This window comes from Thamnophis sirtalis, unplaced genomic scaffold (genome assembly GCF_051295495.1).
Source record: "Thamnophis sirtalis isolate CommonGarterSnake01/CBP01778 unplaced genomic scaffold, rThaSir2_p1.2 scaffold_3, whole genome shotgun sequence".
In the NCBI taxonomy this organism is placed as follows: Eukaryota; Metazoa; Chordata; class Lepidosauria; order Squamata; family Natricidae; genus Thamnophis; species Thamnophis sirtalis.
Window position 1 is genome coordinate 139,878,770 of NW_028261383.1, and position 20,543 is coordinate 139,899,312.

At 37.1% G+C, this 20,543-nt stretch overlaps 1 protein-coding gene across 4 annotated transcripts in view; it reads right to left on the reverse strand.

Annotated features, from left to right (window-relative positions):
• Positions 1 to 20,543, reverse strand: part of CEP112 (centrosomal protein 112) — a 273,284-nt gene that overhangs the window by 250,506 nt on the left and 2,235 nt on the right. For all 4 annotated transcript variants that reach the window (XR_015696022.1, XM_087710220.1, XM_087710221.1 and 1 more), the window contains exons 2-6: positions 19,280 to 19,424; positions 17,416 to 17,606; positions 15,961 to 16,130; positions 1,434 to 1,530; positions 621 to 695 (exon numbers count right to left, since the gene is read on the reverse strand). Coding sequence is in view for 3 of the 4 variants with exons in the window: in XM_087710220.1 (XP_087566346.1) it covers positions 621 to 695; positions 1,434 to 1,530; positions 15,961 to 16,130; positions 17,416 to 17,606; positions 19,280 to 19,379 (633 nt within the window). In the remaining variant the exon portion in view is untranslated. The remainder of the gene's footprint in view (positions 1 to 620; positions 696 to 1,433; positions 1,531 to 15,960; positions 16,131 to 17,415; positions 17,607 to 19,279; positions 19,425 to 20,543) is intronic.

Consider the following 20,543-nt stretch of genomic DNA (forward strand, 5'->3'; position numbering starts at 1 on the left):
CTACAAATGTAGAACCTTTCTGAAACTTCTTAAATAGTTGTGCCAATTCCTGAAATGACATAACTATTTGATAGGAGCAAAAACAGTTATTTTCTGAGGGACAAAACCCTCCCCACATACAAACATAGCCTCCCACCATATGAAACACATGAAAGTAACAAAAATCCATCATCCTATATCTTTCCAATCTTATATGATATTATCCACAACTCTCCGCAGTTCCACTGACCTTTTAATTTCCTGTTCCCATCATCTAACAAACACTTTTCTTACATGGGTTTTGAAAGAGATTAGATATATTTGATGTACGAATAGCTACTAGTCATGACGGTTATATACAACCTCCAAAATAAATCACAGTGTATCTCTGAATACCAGATGGTGAAATACAGAAAGAAATCTGTTGCTGTACATCTTGCTGATGGATTTCCTAGAAACACTTAGTTGGACACCGTGGAAAATAAAGTTTGGGATTCTTAAATATCTTTAAAAACACCAAGATTTATTTTAGTTTCTTTCCAACTCATTTTAGAATATCATATGCAAAGTCATGCCACATACTGAATCCAGGGATTACAATGATTAACATTTTGAAATAAAAAAGGAAAAACAGAATTTACCCCAAGATTCCAACTGTTGAGACGAGCTTCAAAGTCACTGTCATCAAAAGAAGTTTTTCTTCTATAACAATCTCCCTGAAACATTCAATTTTTAGGTAAAATGTTTTAGCGCAAATATGGAAAACTGGAAAATTAGGAGAAAACATGTGTATTATATACAAATTGCTGTACATAATGCTATGTAATTTCTTAATACAAATCAGCAATTATTTCCACATAAATAGTAGTAATGGCAGGGGGGAATTAATTTAGCATATGTAAGCCTCTTTGGGGAACCTTTGCATCAGGAAATTGTTTATAAAGGCACTGAAGGAAATGGGAGAAAATTCTGGGAATTTAGTCAATTAAGTTGAGGAAAGCTGTATAATTTTCAGCGCTCTTTGTCTTTTCATACCATTTTATTTATTAAGCTATGACATTTGATGCAGGATAAATTATTCAAAACAGACATCTTCAAATGACTATTGTTAAGAAGAGGCCAAAAAGCCTTAAATACTTTAAAGTTGACCGTAGTGTTGAAAAATATATGCTATCTGTTTCCCATATTCTTTGTTGGGCCCAACTCAATTATTATTTTTTGCAAAAAAACTGTTGTAGTTTAAGACATATTGCAATATGCTATTCTATGCTATGCTATGCTATACACACACACACACACACACACACACACACACAAACACATTTTTTATATCAGTTCTGCCTTTTTTCTGTTTTAACTTCTTGGGTGTTACTGAAATGCGGGACTCAATATACCTCTTTTTGCATTTTGAAACTTAAAGAAAACTGGCTACTGCAAATATGGAAAATCCTTACCCTTGTATTTGATGGAAAGGTCTCATCTTCTGACAAACGAGGAGGACTCGTAGAATGTGACCTTAAGGCTAGTTTTCCATTACAGGTAAATTGTTCCCTGTAATAAATATCAATAAACAGAACATACTGAAACATCTGTCTTCTCAACAGTTCCTTAATAACAGTTTCTTTATATTTCTATCTTGCTTTCTACCTCAATACTACTATATGCATTTTCCAAAGGCACAGAAATGGAACAATTAAAACAATCATCATAATAAACCAACAAGATGAGGCAAGTAAAAATTGTACCAATCAGCTTTGATCTCCTAACCCTTTTGAAAAGCAGCTCGTCTATTATAGCTTATATTTGCTTCCTAAAAAGTATACAAGTGGTCCTCACATTAGCAACTGCCCCCACAAAAGCTTCTTAAGACTGTGGAGTTCCATTGGTTACACACATACCTGAGGTCACATGACCACATTTTGGCTGCTTGGTAACCAAATCATTTTTATGGCTGGTTTGAGTGGTCCAAGGTCATATAACCATACAACTTTATAACTTGTTTGCCAGTTTTTGACCTTTCCAACAAAAAGGGCCCATATAATTACATGGATTTGCTTAACAACCACTATGTTTACTTAACAACCGCTGCAAAAAAACTCATACATCAGGTACAGTCTTGTTGGTACTTCAACTTATGACCATCATGACTTATGATAGAAATTCCAGACTCCATTATATTGGTAAATCAAGGATTCCCTATATTCTCATTTTAGCAACAGTCAACAAATTACAAATTTTATGCACAAAATGGAGAACACAATATTCAAAAAAGGAGAAAGGAAATATAAATACTTACTAGAGCTTCTAGAATGTTAAATCATACTACACCAAACCCAAAGAGGGAGCCTTTTTCCATTTTAATTATAGTAAAACCTATGGTGAAAAATCTATTTTGTTCTAGAGAAGAAAATAGTCCTAGAGAACATAGAAGCCAGTACATTTTTTCTTTTATAGAACATAGATCCTTGAGTTAATCTAAAAAAGAGCTGGTGTAATAATGAATTTTGAATAATAAGATAAATTAACATATCATTTTTCTATCTTTCTTTTCAGTCAACCAAAAATTAACATTGCCCTTTCTTTCTTTTTCATCACATTATTTTACTTACCAAATTTGTTCTTTTAGAAAAATATAGCTACCATTTTTAATGGTTTCATAATTAAGAATGTTAACGTAACAGTAACGGTTCCCCTCACACATATGTGTTAGTCGTTCCCGACTCTAGGGGGTGGTGCTCATCTCCATTTCAAAGCCAAAGAGTCAGCGCTGTCGGAAGACGTCTTTGTGGTCATGTGGCCGGCATGACTAAACGCCGAAGTCGCACAGAACGCTATTACCTTCCCAACAAAAGTGGCTCCTATTTTTCTACTTGCATTTTTACTTGTTTTCGAACTGCTACGTTGGCAGAAGCTGGGACAAGTAATGGGAGCTCACTCTGTTACATGGCACTAGGGATTTGAACAATCGAACTGCCGATCTTTCTGATCGACAAGTTCAGCGTCTTAGCCACTGAGTCGCCGCATCCCTCAATTACCCTATCTTAATATCAGCTAAGTTATCCCAGTTTCAAAATAGCAAGTCTGGTTTTCATAATCAAGGAAAATAGAACTATTAAAAGTTTTTAGAACTACTGTATTTTAGTAGTTTTCAGCTTTCTATTTTAAAAAAACCTCAACATTTTATAAGAAAGGAAGAAGACTGTAAGCAAACCTTCCATATAGTTGAATAATAGATGAAACATGAAATCTGCTTAAAAATTAAACATTCTTAAATTATTAAACATTCTATTTTTTAAACATTCTAATTCTTAAACACATTAGTTACAAGTATGTATAGTACATTTCATTTTCATAGCACATTGTTACCAACAGTTCTAATTGCTACAATTACAAGCTTTCCTTACTTTATGATACAGTGGTGGGTTACTAGTTTGTGTGTGTGTGTGTGTGTGTGTGTGTGTGTGTGTGTGTGTGTGTGTGTGTGTGCGCGCGCGCGCACGCACGCGCACATGCACGTAACACTTCTTCGCATACGGATGGGCAGAGCCTCCGGGGTGAACTGGCAAAAAGCCACCTCTGTTATAATAGGGTTATATACAGTACCAGAGAAAAAAGTGGTATAAAGGGCATGGTGTTAAAGTCTTATACTTAAGCTCTCAGAATAACAGATTGACATATTTGGACGGGATCTTGGAGGTCCTCTATTCCAATTCCCTGCTCAAGTGATCATTCCAGCAGTGAGAAAGGATCAAACAACAGAGAGATCAGAAATTAACTGTTTTTGTAGCATGCCTATTGCTACCAGTTCCAGGCTGTAATGTGACTGCTTTGTTTTTAAAATACACAAGAAAATAAGTAGGCAGTTGAGCATTCCGAAGGATGAGCATTTAGGAGGCAAACAAACACTGAAGGTATTAAATTGATTATAATTGTCTCTTTCTAGCTGGAAAACACAATTGTGGTCATTTGATTTCCAACAGTGCTTAGTGGGAGTTGCAGATCCTAATTAGGGTTATTAAGCAAGACTATTTATAATACATTAAAAGCTCGTTCTATGGCTGAGGACTTCTTATCTGTTGTAGGTGCAATATTATATCTCCAACTTTGTTTCTAACATCAATGATGTCTTTTTCCTTTTTAGTAAGGGAGTTGGACAAAATGTTGATAACCACTTTAACTCCATAATAATAGTGCAGGAACAGACTGGTAAATATAATTGGTAATGCACAACATGATAGTAAATGCCTGAGCAAGGGCAAAGAGGGAGTTTGCTGAAGAAATGTTTAAGCATTTTTGACAAGAAAATTTGGCATATTTCCAAAATTTTGATACAAATGGGCTATTGACACAAATCACATAATAGTGACTTTTTTTCATAAAGTGAATTTTAGGTGAAAATAATCAAATGCCTAAGTAAATTGGCATAAAGCAAGAAAAATCTGTAGTTTTTTATCTACACTATTCAATTAGTGTCTTTCTATTGAGCTGATTATACAATTGCTAGAATTTTGCTACATGTTTAGTCATTTAATATATTTTTAAATTATTTTAACTGTGGTTTTTTTCTAATGTGACAACTAAAGAGATCTTGAAAATACACATCTCAGATATGAGATCTGTTATGTGGAGTTTTCCAATATAGAATTTATTATTTTGGCTAATAAAATTAAATAGATAAGAAGTTCTTTATTTTAAGCTTGAGGTTTGGTTCTGTAAACACATGTAGAAAGCCTAACCCTGCTTACTAGATTCAGTTCTTTGTTTACTGATGTTACTTATCTCCCCAAAAGTTTTATACCAAATGGGGATAACTGTATCATGTGATCACCACAAAGGAAAAATGACCTTTAAACCATATGCTGGATCTTCTGTTTCTTATTGCAATAATAACCTGTACATTTTTAAGATTGTTCCTTTTGATTGTTCTAAATAGTTAAATATTAATTTTTAAAATTGATATAAGGCTGTATTGCTGAAGTTCTAATACTGGTATTTCTATTACCCAAAAGAGACATTAGTTTACATCACCTATGTATTTTTTATTAAGAATATTACAATATTATATTACTATACAGATATTGTATTCTATAAAGGTTGTATTCTCGCAAAAAATTTTAGCCAAACAGATTAAGGAATTAAACAAGCATCCTATGTTAAAGCTATGTATTTACTGTGCCAAATTTGAAGCATTAATTTCAGTGAAAACATTTTCAATCTATGTTAGTCATAGCAGAAAGACCAGACAGAAACACAACCAGATAAGCTAATTCGGTTTTATTGTAAAGCTATATTAACAAAATCTGAATGTACAATTCTCCTGCAGTCACCTTCACAGCCTAAGTTACTTGTTCCACCTACTATGCATATCTGATCATTCTTTAGGCCAGGGGTGTCAAACTCAAGGTCCACGGCCCCTATCCAGTCTGCAAGGTGCTTAGATCTGGCCCGCAGGGCCACCTTGCAAACAGCGAAGGATTAGCCCATGTGGTCTTTGCTAGCAAAAATAGAGCTCGAGCTCCATTTTTGCTGGCAGAGAGTTGCAGGAGGCCGTCCGTGCCAAAAATGGACTTTAGGAGGGCAGTGCACGGTCCTCCCAAGCTCCGTTTTCACTGGCAGAGGGTTGTAGGAGGCCATCCCAGCTGAAAACGGAGATCAGGAGGCTGTTTTCGCTGGCAGAGCGCTTGGGCCACCACAGGCGCCCCCAACACAAGTGACGTCAAGCTGCCCACGGCCATCCTGGCCACGGCCACCTCACTCCCCCTAAGTCAAACCCAACCCTAATGCAGCCCTCAATGAAATCGAATTAGACACCCTGCCCTAGGCAGCCTCTCTTCACCTGGTCTCCTAAAGTCATTTCCACATACCATTACAATCTTTTTTCATTCTAGAAAAATATTTTGGGTGAAAAAAGCATTGATGTGTAAAAGAAAATTATTTTGCTCTAATATAGTGGGAGCTATGTCTACCTAAATAAAACATGCTTTTATTGCAGGAATCTTCATTGTCCTTGCATCTATGAATCCATGACTATGCATTAAATTTTGAAATCTCTTATGAACTCCAGTCTCAGCTTTTAATGAATCAATACTGAAGTCAATGCTAAAATCCCCTTTACTATAAAATTATCTGTGTGGGATTTTTTTATTGTTCTTAATCTTCAATAAATAACCAGGAACATAAATAAATGTTAAGAGTTACTACTACTTTATCAAATTTCCCATGTATTAAAATAAAGATATTTATCTTCCCTATGCTTCAGAATCTTTTGAACCTTGACATTTATGCCAGCTTTGAAAATATATTAATGCATTAACTATGTAACTACATAATTAGATCAATAAGCAACTGTAATATAAAATCATTATGAAGGCTCTCACTTCTTAGTTTAGTATGGTACAGGAATACATTTAATTAGACAAACTCCAATTTTGCATTATAATAAAATAACTTCCAAAATAAATAAGGCAGCTAATATTCCATGTATAAGATCCTATAATAGATATCTTGAGGCCACATAATAAAGGTAGACCTCTAGTTACAATCATTTGTTCAGTAACTGTTTACAATTATGGCAATGCTGAACAAAGGGATGTAAATTCTAGCCTTTGCAGCACTTCCGCAGTTACATAAACAAAATTCAGGTGCCTGACAATCCGCTCATATTTATGAACAGTTGAAGCATTCTGCAATTATTTGATCTCCATTTGCAATCTTCTCTACCAGTTTCCCCGAAAGCAAAATCAATGGGAAGCTGGCAAGGAAGATCATAACCCTGTGCCCCCTTTGCACAGCCACCCTGTGATTATACACACACTCGAAACCATGCCCTCATTCCATGGCCTTCTTCCGATTACATGTTACTCTATGGCCTCTTTCCAAAGCCTCGCTAAAATTGCACACATGCATGCATGTGATATGTGCCCTCTTTCCTTGATTTTCCTGTGATCGTATATATATGTGCACACTTATCCCGCATCATTTTTTTACGATCATCCTGGGATGGCACACAGAAACCCTATGCCCTCATTTCCCAGACTTTGTGAACTTGTGTGATACCAAGTACCCCTTGTCCTACTTGTATGTATTTTGTACTGGACTTTCCATGCCCTATCCCGTCCCCATTCCTTATGTTCCTTAACTGGGACTCCCTCTATTTCCTGCTTAATGACCAGCATGTCTTATACTACAACAGCAACTGAAGCAATGTGGTTATATGACACTTGCGCTTTACAACCACATCATTAGAAACAGTAATTGTGGTTCCAATTGCAGATGTAACCTGAGGACTACCTGTAGCAGCAAATCATTATTTAAACATGTAGATTAGGACATGTTTAGTCTTAATCTACATATTTAAAAGATCATTGCAAGTTAATTGAAACATATAGCTTTGAATTATTTTCCTGAATAAATGGACAATTACAATGCTTTGATCCATTTCTTTAATTCAGTTCTGTTTATTTACTTTAAGAACTCGTGTGGAAAGATCATGTATTAACACATATTTATGCAAAAATATTGAAAATTTTAACATGTACATAAATTTTTAAGAACCACAGTACATGTTATTTACAATCATAAACCTATAAAAACTATTTATAAATAATTGCAGTGTAAGAACATAGGAAAACAGAGTGTATCAGACCAAAAAATCTGGTACACAAATATAATCATGTTGTTTTGAGGGGGGACAGTTCTTAACTTCTACAGGTCATATTGGAACCAGATTTGTGTGATGGTTAAGGCATCAGGATCAAAACTAGGAGCCTGATAGTTCTAGTCAAGTATAGGGACAAAGTCAGCAATGTTACCATGGGCAAGTCACATTCTCCCAGCCCTACGAAGAAGGCAATGGCAAACCACTTCTGAAATCTTGCCAAGAAAACTGAAGGCACTTGCCCAGGAAATTGCCGGGAGCCAAGACTAACTCAAAGCCACCCAAAAAAGATTACATTTTATTTTTATCCCATCTTTATTATTTTTCTAAGTAACTCAAGCTAGTGGACTTACTTCTAATACTTCTCCCTACAACCACAGCTCTTTAAAGTGAGTTTAGTTGTATATGCATATGTATATGATATAGGACCTATAGGGCCTCTCCTGCCCTACTCAAAAGGGCTGCCTCTGTCCCCAGGGGCCAACACCTCCCAGGATCTGCTACATGATGCTTACCTTCAGGCAGTGTTCTCTTCCTGTTTACCAGCCCCTCTGGCCTATCTGAGGCTGTGCCAGGTCACATGGGGCCTTTACTCTTGAAGCAACTTCAGAGAATGTTCTTCCACAGCCTCCAAAAACTCTGCGAAAACACTCTTTGTTCTTTCACGATTTTTGAAGATTCTGGAGGCCATGTACAAAACAGCTCATGCCCCATTCTTGTGCTGCCTCTGTAGCCTCTAAAAATCACACAAGAGTGAGGCCTGCTTTTGGGAATAGTTGTCATCAAGTGATGGTGAATACAGATGTGTCACCCAAAATGTTGTACCATATCACCTTTGATACATGACATAGGTTCAGCATCACTGAGCTACCTTATCTAAACCTAAACAAGCATTTCACTGTCACTACCCATTTTTCCTACATGGTAAATTAAATTTATTTAAATATTAAAAGCTAAATTATAGGATGTGCATACACATAAAACTTGATATTTTTGTAGGTAAAGAGATCTATGCTTCCATCATATTTTAGTATATACAAAAAGAACAAAATAATCCTAAAAGGACTATTTAACGTCTTATTTCAGCAACTGGCCTCCTAATTTGGAAGCTGCTTAGAGTGGAGTCCTTAGAGAGCAATCAAAATTTCAGTTAGAGATCATCATCATAAATTATTGTGAAGTAGTCCATTGTGCACGAGTTCTGATGCCAAGAGTTATTTTTCAATATAAAGTAATGTTGAACTAAGTTTATTTACAAGTCAATTTTCTTTAGCTGGTTATATATTTACTACTTATACTGTTATCTACTATTTTTCAGGAGCTCGGCTGGCATAGATATTAGAGTAATCAAATGCTTTGTATTTAAAGACAAAAAGATACTTTGGAGCAGCTAGAGGGGCAAACACAGCATTTTTCCTTCTTAAACCACAATGTTTTCTTGGCACTGTATAGGGGCAAAAGTAATTAAAAATAGTGCTGTTAAATGTACATTAGATTCTCAAGTGGTCTCCCACCTAGATCTTAACCAAATCGAGGCTTACTAAGCTTCAGAAAGTAGCTATGTTATAACTCAAGGGACCACAGGAGTTTAAGAATTCTTTAAAAGCTAAATACAAAATATTTTTGCTAATTATTTTTACTCACATTTTCTTTTTGTGTTTTGTCCTGCACTCCCCTCCCCTATTATTGTAAGCCGCCCTGAGTCCCCTCAGGGAAAAGGGCGGCCTATAAATGTTTAATAAAACTAAAACTAAAACTAATTTACTTTTGTACTAACAAAAGACTAACTACTACCCTTCAGCCTGCATGATATTTCTGGCATCTAGTCACTATAACACTCTGAATGATTTATTATAAAACTATCAAAAAAGAAAGACAGCAGCATAAAGAGGGAAAGTAATCTCCAGTTACATCCAACATATATTGCTACAGTTGTGCACACCTTGAAAATGACCTCATATGAGTACCCAACATACATTTTTAAAGCATGCACAACGTTAATTTATCAACAGGGGAAAGGCAAGGGGTATCAGACTGATGCATTATATAGCAGTATTGTCATGCAAGTTCTCCCCCATTTTTTAAGTTCATTACCACGTCACAAGCATGCCCACAAAGCAGTGATGGGCAAGCATGAGCAACTTTACGTCTTGTGGACTTCAACTCCCAAAATACCTGAACCAGCCATCATGCCAGCCACCCCTGCCACAAAGGATGGAGTTTACAATGTAATATTGCATTTGTCAATAACCACTGCTCACATTTATTCACATTCACATTTATTCAAAGCTCAAAATAACTTTTGGGTGGGGGAATTTTGACATGGAATCAATATATGCTAGAAATTCATAGTCTACTTTCAACTTTCCTCATAGGTACCAAGACAACAGTAAGAGAGAGTAATAACCATTTAATAATATAAATGATGTACCTCTCCAAAAGTGCATATACAGACCAAATGTCTTTTTTTAAAGAAAAGGGTATTTTTAAAGATCATATAAAGAAAAATACTCAGCTTTTTATATCAGACAATAAAAGAGTTTACCAATGAGAAGTCATTATAAAGAAAATACTGCTATATACTTCATGAGCAATCACACCCATGTCCAACCAAACCACACTAGGATGTCATAATTTGACTGCAATGCATGGGAAAGACAGATGTAATTCAGTTTCTTTTCAATAATCTAAAATTCAGGTATATTGGTATTAGGGTAACATAATATCATTCAGGCTAGAACCCTTCTAGCTTTTGTTCTGATTTTCTGTATTACTAGGAGTGGCCATCTATACATTTTCACTGCTGTCAAGAAATTATTAGGGGGGAATTACAAGTACATCATTCTAAAAAGAACAATAAGTGACATGGGGGGGGAATGCCCTCCTGATTACAGACTGCTATATTTCCATCAATCTCAGCTGTCAATTCCTACAGAGACATGTGATCAAATGTAGAACAGGCATTGTCACAAACACAATAGAAAGAAGAGCAATAAAGAGAAATAAAAGATAGGTTATAATTCTAGTCTGCCAAAACAATCAACTTCTGGTGTGAAACATAGCTTGGATTGATTAGAACAGTCTTTTTTTACTATCTATAAATCACTATTTGTTTTCAGCAAATCATTCCAGCTAGAAAGGAAATGGATATCAATGCACCCTCAGAAAACACAGAGAGCACAAAGAAGTCTTTTACTCTGTTCTACAGTACACCACCACCATCTGCTGTTGATTTCAACATCTTACACTAAGAAACAAGTAATAATAGCTAGCTGCCCTGAACCTTTTTTTACTTATTTAATTGCAGCAAACTATTAAAGTTCATTAAAGAAAGATTTAAACATACACTTTTGCTTTATTTTTTTTTAAAAAAACCAAATGCCCATACAAAAAGAGAAATGTGAAAGATACAGCTGATATATCCTCAAAAGGCAGAAGCTTAGATCCTCCCAAAAGAAAAATGAACAAAGTGAGCATCAATTTGTTTTCAAATAGACCTAGTCTTTGAACAACAAAAGTATTTGAAGGTTCAAATTTAATATAGTCTATCAATTTTACGCTGCAGTTACAGACCCCTAAAACATATAAAATGAAGTACCAGTGTCCATCACTTTTGTGCCATAATGAGGCAGTATGTTTCACAACTAGTTATTTTAATTTGTATTAGAATTTAGGAGTTTACCTTTCTCTCTGCCTCATAAAAACATCTATCTTTGCATTATCAAAGTGACTGTAGGTTCTGGGAAGAAACAATTACATGTATTAATTTCACCGAGGCAGTTTAATATTTTTTTTGAATGCTCATATTCCATGGAGCTTCCACTGAGCTACACAACTATTAAATTTAAATTAATAATTGGACAAGAGAAAATTATTCCCTGCCCTTCTTGTCCCTAAAACACTAATCTTTCAGCATCGGAAAGACAAAAGAAAAAAAATGTACTTTATTTATGTAATTGTTGCTTCACATTTTCCATTTGTTGTTTTCTATCATTTAGTTCGTTACGCATTGCTTCTAACAGTTTCTACATGTGCCTCCAAAAAAATACTGGCAAGCTTTTGAAAAAGGGTTCACCAAGCACTGATCCTCATTTTCAATTTCTCTATACAATTTTAAAGTATGATGTACAATTCTATGTCATTCCAAAATATGTACATGGGGCTTTAAGGCCCATAAAAACGTCCGGTTTTCACAAAACTTGTGAACTTGTAACATGACCTCAGTTGTTCATTATCTGTTCCACAATCAGGCCCTGGACATACCTTTACCGTTATAACTGAGCTCTTCCACCTCTTTGCACAATAATATAGTTAATTCTATGTTTGTGTGCTCCATCTGGTGATATTTAGGTATGTAGGCATTGCTTTGTTGTTTGAAGGCAGTAATGAAGAAACCATTCGATTAAAAAAAAAACTGGTTAAATTGTTCTTTCATTTGTTTCCTCGGCCATACAATCTGACTATATTTCCCTTCTTAATATTTTCAATTTTGGCATTCTGATCTCCAGCTACAAACCTGCTTCTTGATTCTTTTTCTCTTATTCCGCATCTTTATATCATCTAGAAGAAACAGCTTGAAAAACTTATCCCATTCCAGACTGAGGAAAAGAAACAAACAGTTTTCACACCCTGGTTTTCTCAGTTGCTGCTTCCTTTCCTGTTACTTCTACTCATTAGGGAATCTATCATTTGCCCATTTACTTTGGTTCCTGAGGTTTGGTTCTGTTTAATCCACTTCTTCATCCTGAGGTCCGTGGTTGCAGACACCCAGGCAGTCATCTTCCCTCCTTCTTGTCTCCTGTCCAATATTTCTATTGTTAGCTAGGACATCCTGATGATGGGGGAGGAACACAGGTGCATACAACCTGTTCAGGCGGTCTATCTTTTCACTGCCATCATCCTGTACTATATAGTATAATCAAGCACTTTATCTTGTTTGGGCACTGGTGGCAGCTGGCATCAGCAGGTAGGCAAAAAGTGAAAAGGACAGAGATTGGGGAGTGGGGATAGGCAGGTGGGGGGAGTTCAAGAGGTGGCAGTCCCTTCCCTTATGGAAGTTCAGGGTTGGGAGGGACCAAGCTACAAATGGCTTGGATGAGAGTGGATCCTTCCCTAACAACTACTGGGATTCAGTTAATGACAACAGGGACTGCCAAATGTGTTGTTGCTAAATGATGCAGTCACATGACACTACACTTTTATAACCATATCACTTAGCAATGTTAATTCTGGTCCTAATTACCATTCTTAGCCAAAGCCTACCTTTAATGAAGATTTAAAACTGAAGGAAGAAACATACTAACCTGCACAAAGCTGATGATTCAGACAAAAACGCAAAGGATCTAGAAGGTTTATTAATAAACATCAAGGAGCATAATGAAGAAAATGGGACTAAGATTAAATATAAAGAAAACCAAACTATTGGCAAGTACAGCAACCAGTTTTAGAATGAGCGTTGGTTTCTTACCTGATACGTCCCTTCTCTGGGCAGGTGGAGACAGCAGCTATGCATGGGTTAATTCTGTCAGTATCCAATAGGACTGAGTCTACAAAACATGATGTCATAGCCTCTGAGGTGTGTCCTCCCACTTTTGAAGAAGATAAGTAGACTGCTGTGCTGCTCTATGTGAATGCTCTCAACTGCTCATCTGTGAAGAGACCTTCTCTACAGCCTCTCTGCAATCTAGGTTTGCATGGAAAAAAGGTGGGGATGGCTGCTGTCTCCACCTACCCAAAGAAGGGGCATATCAGGTAAGAAACCAGCACCCATTCTCCAAAGCTGGAGACAGCAGCCATGCATGGGACATACCAAATCTTGGCCTGTCCACGGGTAGGATAGTGCATGGCCTAGATGTCCTGTGAGGGACGAACGTTTCGTAGAATCCACCTTCCAAAAGCCGCCTCCGCCGATGCGTACTTAATTTATAGTGGTGAATAAAAGGTGTTGGAGTAGTCCAGGTGGCCGCCCTGCAGATCTCCTCGACTGTGGCTTGGATAGCCCACGTTGCCGAGGTTACTGTGCTGCGAGCTGAGTAAGCTGTGATGTTAGATGGTGGAGTCAATTGATGAACTTAATATGCTTTCGAGATAGAAGATCTGATCCAGCGCCCTATCACGGAAGATGAGGCCTTTAAGCCCTTGTTGGCCGCGTGAAAAGAAACAAAAAGAGCCTCTGAATGCCTGAAGTCAGCTGTCCTGGTAATATAGACCTTGAGGGCTCAGCGCACATCCAACGTATGCCTTTTTCGTTCAAGCCAGTGTGTAGGGTTGGGACAAAAATTAGGGCGAATCAGATCTTGAGACCTGAATTTGCTTTAGGTACAAAGGTGGGGTCGAGTCGGAAGACGACTGTCCAAGTGGAACACAGACAGGTCAGATCTGATGGAGAGTGCTGCCAACTCGGAGACCCGCCTCACAGATATGACGGCAACTAGAAAGACCACCTTCAGTGTGAGATGTTGCAGTGGAGATGACCTGAGGGGCTAAAATGGAGGTTTGGTGATGAAGTCGAGGACTTTAGAAAGATCCTACGTAGGGAATCTGTGGGTGACTGGAGGGCTCAGATTGGAAGCTCCCCTGAGGAACCATCAGATGTGCGGGTGTAAGGAGAGCGATTTGGCAGAACGTAGAGAGAGAACCGAAGAGAGGACCACAACCTGGTGTCTGAGTGTGTTCAGAGCAAGTCCCTTGTCGAGGCCCAGTTGCAAGAATTCCAAAACGTGGGCAACTGAAGCCTCGAGTGGAGCAACGTTCCGAGACTGGCACCATGCCACAAACATTTGCCAAGTGGCGTCGTAAATTCTATTAGTAGAGGGGCATCAAGATGCTTGGATGGTCTTAATTACATTATCAGAGAGCTGGGCCGCTGCTAATGCTGACTGCTCAGCCTCCAGGCGATTAGATGAAGCCATTGGAGGTCGGGGTGATGGATGGACCCCTGATGAAGAAGAAACTTAATCATGGGAAGGCGCCAGGATGGACCCACTGATAGGTTGACCAAGTCCGCAAACCACGGACGACGCGGCCAATGGGGGGCAATGAGAACGAGCTCCGCCTCTTCCTCTAGCTGCAGTAGTGTAAACCAGGAGGTTAACCATGGTGGGAAAAAGTTTGGTGGCTAAGTTCATTCCAACCATCCCCCCTAGTAACATTTCCAGATCAAAGAGTCATAGGGGGAGGAAGAATGCTTGTCTCTGGTAGAAGGGGATTGGGGGGGGACGTTCTATTCAGCGATAGGGCTCGGTGTTCTTAAGGCCACAAGGCGTCAGAAATAGAATCCAGGATAGAATCCAAGATGGTCAATGGCAGTATCCACTCTGGAAGCCTCCTAAAGGCTATGAACGGCCATTTTGGTGGAGGGGACGGGGTTTCGGGAGGCAAAAAATGCTGTATTCAGTGTATAAGACGCACCCAGATTTTCAGCCTCTTTTTTTGAGGGGAAAAGGTGCGTCTTATACTCCGAAAAATATGGTAGTTCTCTAGAAAAGGCTGTAATAGTGAGGATAAAAAGAAAGAAGACAATCAGCAGCAAGGTGCATAGACTCAATTATAGCAGCAATGGAAACATTCAACTATTGGAAGACCAGGTTAGTGTCAGATTGTTCAGGAAGAAAAATATATTTATGTGATTACTAAGAGTCAATACCAACTTAATGACACATAATTAATCAGTACCTATGTCACATAATTCCAACCTCAATTGTCATGAACTGTGACACTGATATGCAGCAATTCCATCACTGAATTCTGAAGGTTACAAAAGCTACCAAAAGACTTGAAGGCTGCAGGTGATCCACTCCTGCTTTATTTTTTTGTTTGTCTGTATCCCGCCTTTACTATTTCTACAAATAACTCAAGGTGGTGAATATATCCAACACACTTTCCTCCTCCTATTTTTCCCACAGCAACAATCTTGTCAGATGAGTTGGGCTGAGAGTGTGACTGGCACAGGGTCACCCAGCTGGCTTTCTTAGCTAAGCTGGGACTAGAATTCATGGTCTCTTGGTTTCTAATTAGAGCCTAAACAACTGACAGTAAAAATACAATTACTGAGGCAAATTGAAGTATGGTACTAGAAAAAGAAATGTAACCATCAATTGGTAAGGACAAGTCATAAGTACAGATGAAGCCAAGCCATAAGTACAAATGAAGCCACTTTAATAAGTTGATCTCCTATTAAATAACAAAGGCCAATCCACCACATCAGAAGAAACCAAGTCTCTTAGAGATAAACTACAACCATGAACTATTTTTAAAATTACTCATTTTGAAAATATAAAAAAGAACATCAGTCTAGCATTAATTAATATGTCTCCAATTCTTACCTCTGTTTAGATGGTGTGCTAACCAAAGCAGATTCTTCTTTAAAAGAAAGTTTCCAGGATTCATCTGGTTTATGGTCACTCTGGCCCAATTCTTCCATGACCCAGTCACGTAAATCTTCTGGGAAGTTACTCCAAGCTCTTTTTGAACTTGGTTCATCAAAATAGATTGACTAGATTTTCAAAATAGAATATTGAAAAATATATTTCACAATGTAAGTTTCCAAAAGTAATAATTACTTTGTTTAATAAATTCCACAATAACTTTAAATACTAGGTAGTTATTGGATCCATTCAACAAACCATCACTTAGTATAATATATGAGCTACTGCTCTTTCAATTTCCAATTAATACACCCTTTGCTGCAAGTTTAAATCAGAAATGTATTCAAATGTGCACAGGTTATTTATTTTACAAACTTCCCTATTAACATATCTAAATCTCCTACAACTGCCATGACAGTACTGTACTGTCAATAGACTGAGGCATATTCAAAAACATGCAGTTCTGTCTGTTTTCATATTGCAGTAGTAGTATCTTTGGCTCATATCTTCTCATACTATGTTTTCTACAAAAGTTCCCGAGACATTACTAATGGCCCAGAATTCAAACTTTCTCTGATGAGTCCTGTGAATACTACGTTCAACATCTCTCATCAAATCAAGATTTAAGGAAAACTGCAGATGTATTAAAATTATTGAAATAGCCTCCAGAATATGACAGCAATTAATAGCCATGTAACCTGACCTGGTTTTACAGTTTTTGCAACATGGTCATGCTCAGCATCCTTGCTACCTGTCCTTACCCTACATTTTTCTTATGCATCTTATCACATGTAACGGTGCTAAAATATTTTACTTCTTAATGTTAATACTAGTTTATTCTAAATCAGTGGTAACATCATCCTGTGATGTATTATTCACAATAAGCAACTAGAGTAAACCCAGGCATTGATTTGGGACATTATTATGGAAGCTCTGGCATGGGCAAATGAATCTAGTATTTTGCATTTTTAGTGTGCCTCAAAGCAGTCTTAGTTTATTTCTTTTAGCCTAATTCTCAAGGTGGGGGGATTGTTCACTCCCCAGAGTTTTTGAATAACTGGGCAGCCATATAAATTGTATTAATAAATAAAAGAAGCCCTAATCAGTTCTCTCTTCCCATAAATAGGAGCTGAGGTGGCGCAGTGGTTAAATGCAGCACTGCAGGCTACTGCTAGATCAGCAGTTCAGCGGTTCAAATCTCACCGGCTCAGGGTTGACTCAGCCTTCCATCCTTCCGAGGTGGGTAAAATGAGGACCCGGATTGTTGGGGGCAATATGCTGACTCTCTGTAAACCGCTTAGAGAGGGCTGAAAGCCCTATGAAGCGGTATATAAGTCTACTGCTATTGCTATTGCTAAAATAGAAATATGAAACATACTGATTTTAAATTATAGCAAAGAATTATATATTTACCATGTATGATGGAAGTGCTTTCAATATGCCTGATTCAGGTTTTTGTGTAAATGGTCCCTCCAACACTCCTCTCTTTAGCATATGAAGAAGCAGTTTTGCATATAAGTTTCTATTCCTTCTACCAACAATTCCTGTACCAGCACCTGAAGGCTCACAAAGTTTTTTAATCCAAACAGCACACCTGTAACGTTCTGAAGAAGGCAAAAAATACATTTAGGAAACAGAAAATAGTAACTATTTCTCCATCCTGAAGTCAAACATGCAACTTCTTTATTTCAGGATAAAGATTACAAAACAAATGTATTACTTAAAATGCTATGCAGAATATTATCCTTAAGTACCTAATAACACAAGAAACATTAAGATGTGGACAGACTGATACATTTACTTTTAAGTTAAGACTTTTTTTAAAAAATAAACAGTTGCATGCTACATTAATAAACAATTATATGCTACATTAATTTTTAAATTAATTGGCAAATTAATTAATTTAATTAATTGGGTTTTTATTTTAACATATTTATTCATGTGAAAAGAAAATGATTCTTTCTGGGCTTGTTTAGACAGCCAAAGTGTGACTCCTTTGAAAATTAGGCAAGTTCTTATACCAACTCCAGTAAGCAATGATTGACTGGGAAGCAAATAAATACATTTTTAACCTTCAAATTCAAAGGAGAAATTTACATTATAGACTAATCCTAATATGAAGATTGAGAGGATGGAAAATATTTTGCTACATTTACCGACTGCATCTTTTTCCTCTGATGATTCTGGGAATTTAACAGTTGTTCCAAACAAAAAGTTGTTCTCCTTGTGTAGCTTTCTTTCAAGTTGAATTGAATCATAACTCCTTTTATTTACCTCAGGTTTGCAAATGACTAGCTTTCTATCCAACTACTCTGATCACTGAATCAAGTTCTCTATTTTTTTTCTTATCCTTAACTCATAAGGTAATTTAAAAATAAAATAAATTTAACTTAGGCATGTTAATGTTCTCCAAACTCTCTACCACTTTTATTTATATATTTATATACCGTATTTAAAAACTGTCCATCTCCTCAGAGAGCGACTCTGGGCAGGGTACAAATAAGTACAATACCAGTAACATTAAAACTATACATAAATATTATAATAAAAACAGTTAGCACAGGAATGGTAAAAGTTCAAGATTAAAACAGTGGAGGGGTTTCGGAATACTAGCCAGCCAAATGGCTGCATGCTCTTCTGTGAGCCCCAAGCAATTACAAACTAAAAGGAAGGTTGGGGCAGGTCTCACCTATGCGGGGAGAAGGTTCCAAAGGGCGGAAGGGACAACAGCAGAGAAAGCTCTTTTCCTGGGCCCTGACAGTTGCAATTCTTTAACCAAAAGGGTTCGCAAATATCTTCCCTGTCTGACCGAGTGGGATGGGCCAATGTAATAGAGTGAGGACAGTTCTACAGGGAATCTGGCCACATGCTATGTACGGCTTTAAAAAGCATAAACACATCTTGAATTGGACCCAGACGCAAACCAACCCGCAAAGCAGATTCTGCAGCAGAGGTATTACATGTGCTATTCTTGGGGCACCTACAACTGCTCACACAGCCTCATTCTGTACCAGCTGAAGCTTCTGAGTACTTTTCAATAGTAGACCTATCTAGCGCACATTGCATTAGTACAGACAGGAGATGACCAGAAATGTGTTTTGTGTTTTGCACTAAAAGTATGAAGGGAAAATCATGTATCTGCCAGTATGTAAGGTTCTTCCAAATCACATTTTCCAGTAATTTTAAGAATTAAGTAACATTATTGCTTATTTTACTGAGTCATGTTTCTATATAATGCAAAATAAAATATGAAATGCATCAACTGTCTAATCTTTACCTGATTTATGAGGTAGTTTTAAAACATATGACTTCATATCCACAACATAATGGTCAAATTCTGAATCCAATTTCTCCCATGCTTCTTCTTCACTGCTCATTGTGCTCAGTCAATAAACTATGTACAGATGTGTTCTTCAAGATTACTGGGGGGAAAATCATTCAGAAAATCAGAATCAGATTATATCTGGTATATTCCTAGCTTAAAAGGGGCATCAAACATTACACAAAATATTTCCCCCGAGGCAATAATAATATTTCTTGCCCTCCTCCCTTTATATACCTTTCAGAATAGAAATTTTAATTATACTGAAAATGAAAATTATACCCAAAATTAAAGCTTTTATATTTTGCTGTTTTTATCTTAGTAGATACCACATTTTTCCAAATAATATATGTTATGAATAAGTACTAATATATACAGTGAAGCATCAAATAGCATCCAATCCAAAAGCACCAATGATCCAAAGATCACTGCTTTGGATGGTTATAGGAAGTTTTAGAGTTCCCACTGGAATTGGAGACAAAGCGAAAGGGATGTTGTAGGGACATGCAAAATATTGAGGCTCTGAATGTCATTTTAAGTACGCTCAGGGGGAAGTAAATAGCTATCTTTTTTATGTACTGAAATTATAGGATATATAGCAGACTTGCTTTTTGATTAGCATTTTTAATGAGAGATGATCAAAAATTTAACAAGCCGGTTATTTAAATTTGCTTTGCAAATAGAAATCCATGCTGCTGATTGTTTTTTTTTCACCTAGCCTACATAAAAATTGCCAAAGCATTTTTTAATTGTGTATGTTTTATTATTATTAAGTATTTTCTTGGGCTTTGTTTTGGTAGAGTGGGGTGGCAGCTAATAGTAAGCACACAACTCACAACTTCTAGGATATAAAAAAAGGCAAATGGAGTTACAAGCTCCATTGTTTTCTATGACCCAAATAGTTTAAAACTTTGAACTGTTCCCCTGAACTTTCAGCAACTGGGATATTTTTCATTTGGTTAATCACAAGTATATGAAATATTTGAGATGGGGAAATTTAGAATTTTAATATGTACTCAGACTCAACTTCAGTATTATGAGCACACCAGTGGTGGGATACGACCGGTACGCCCCAATACAGGCATACTAGGGCCTGCTGGGAACACCAGGTACCGTTCCGGTACGGTGCTCCAGAGGGCCCACCCGCCCTCCTTACCTCTATTTGAGCGAATCGGGGCTTCTGCGCACGGAGTGTACACCACCTGTGCACCGCTCTGCC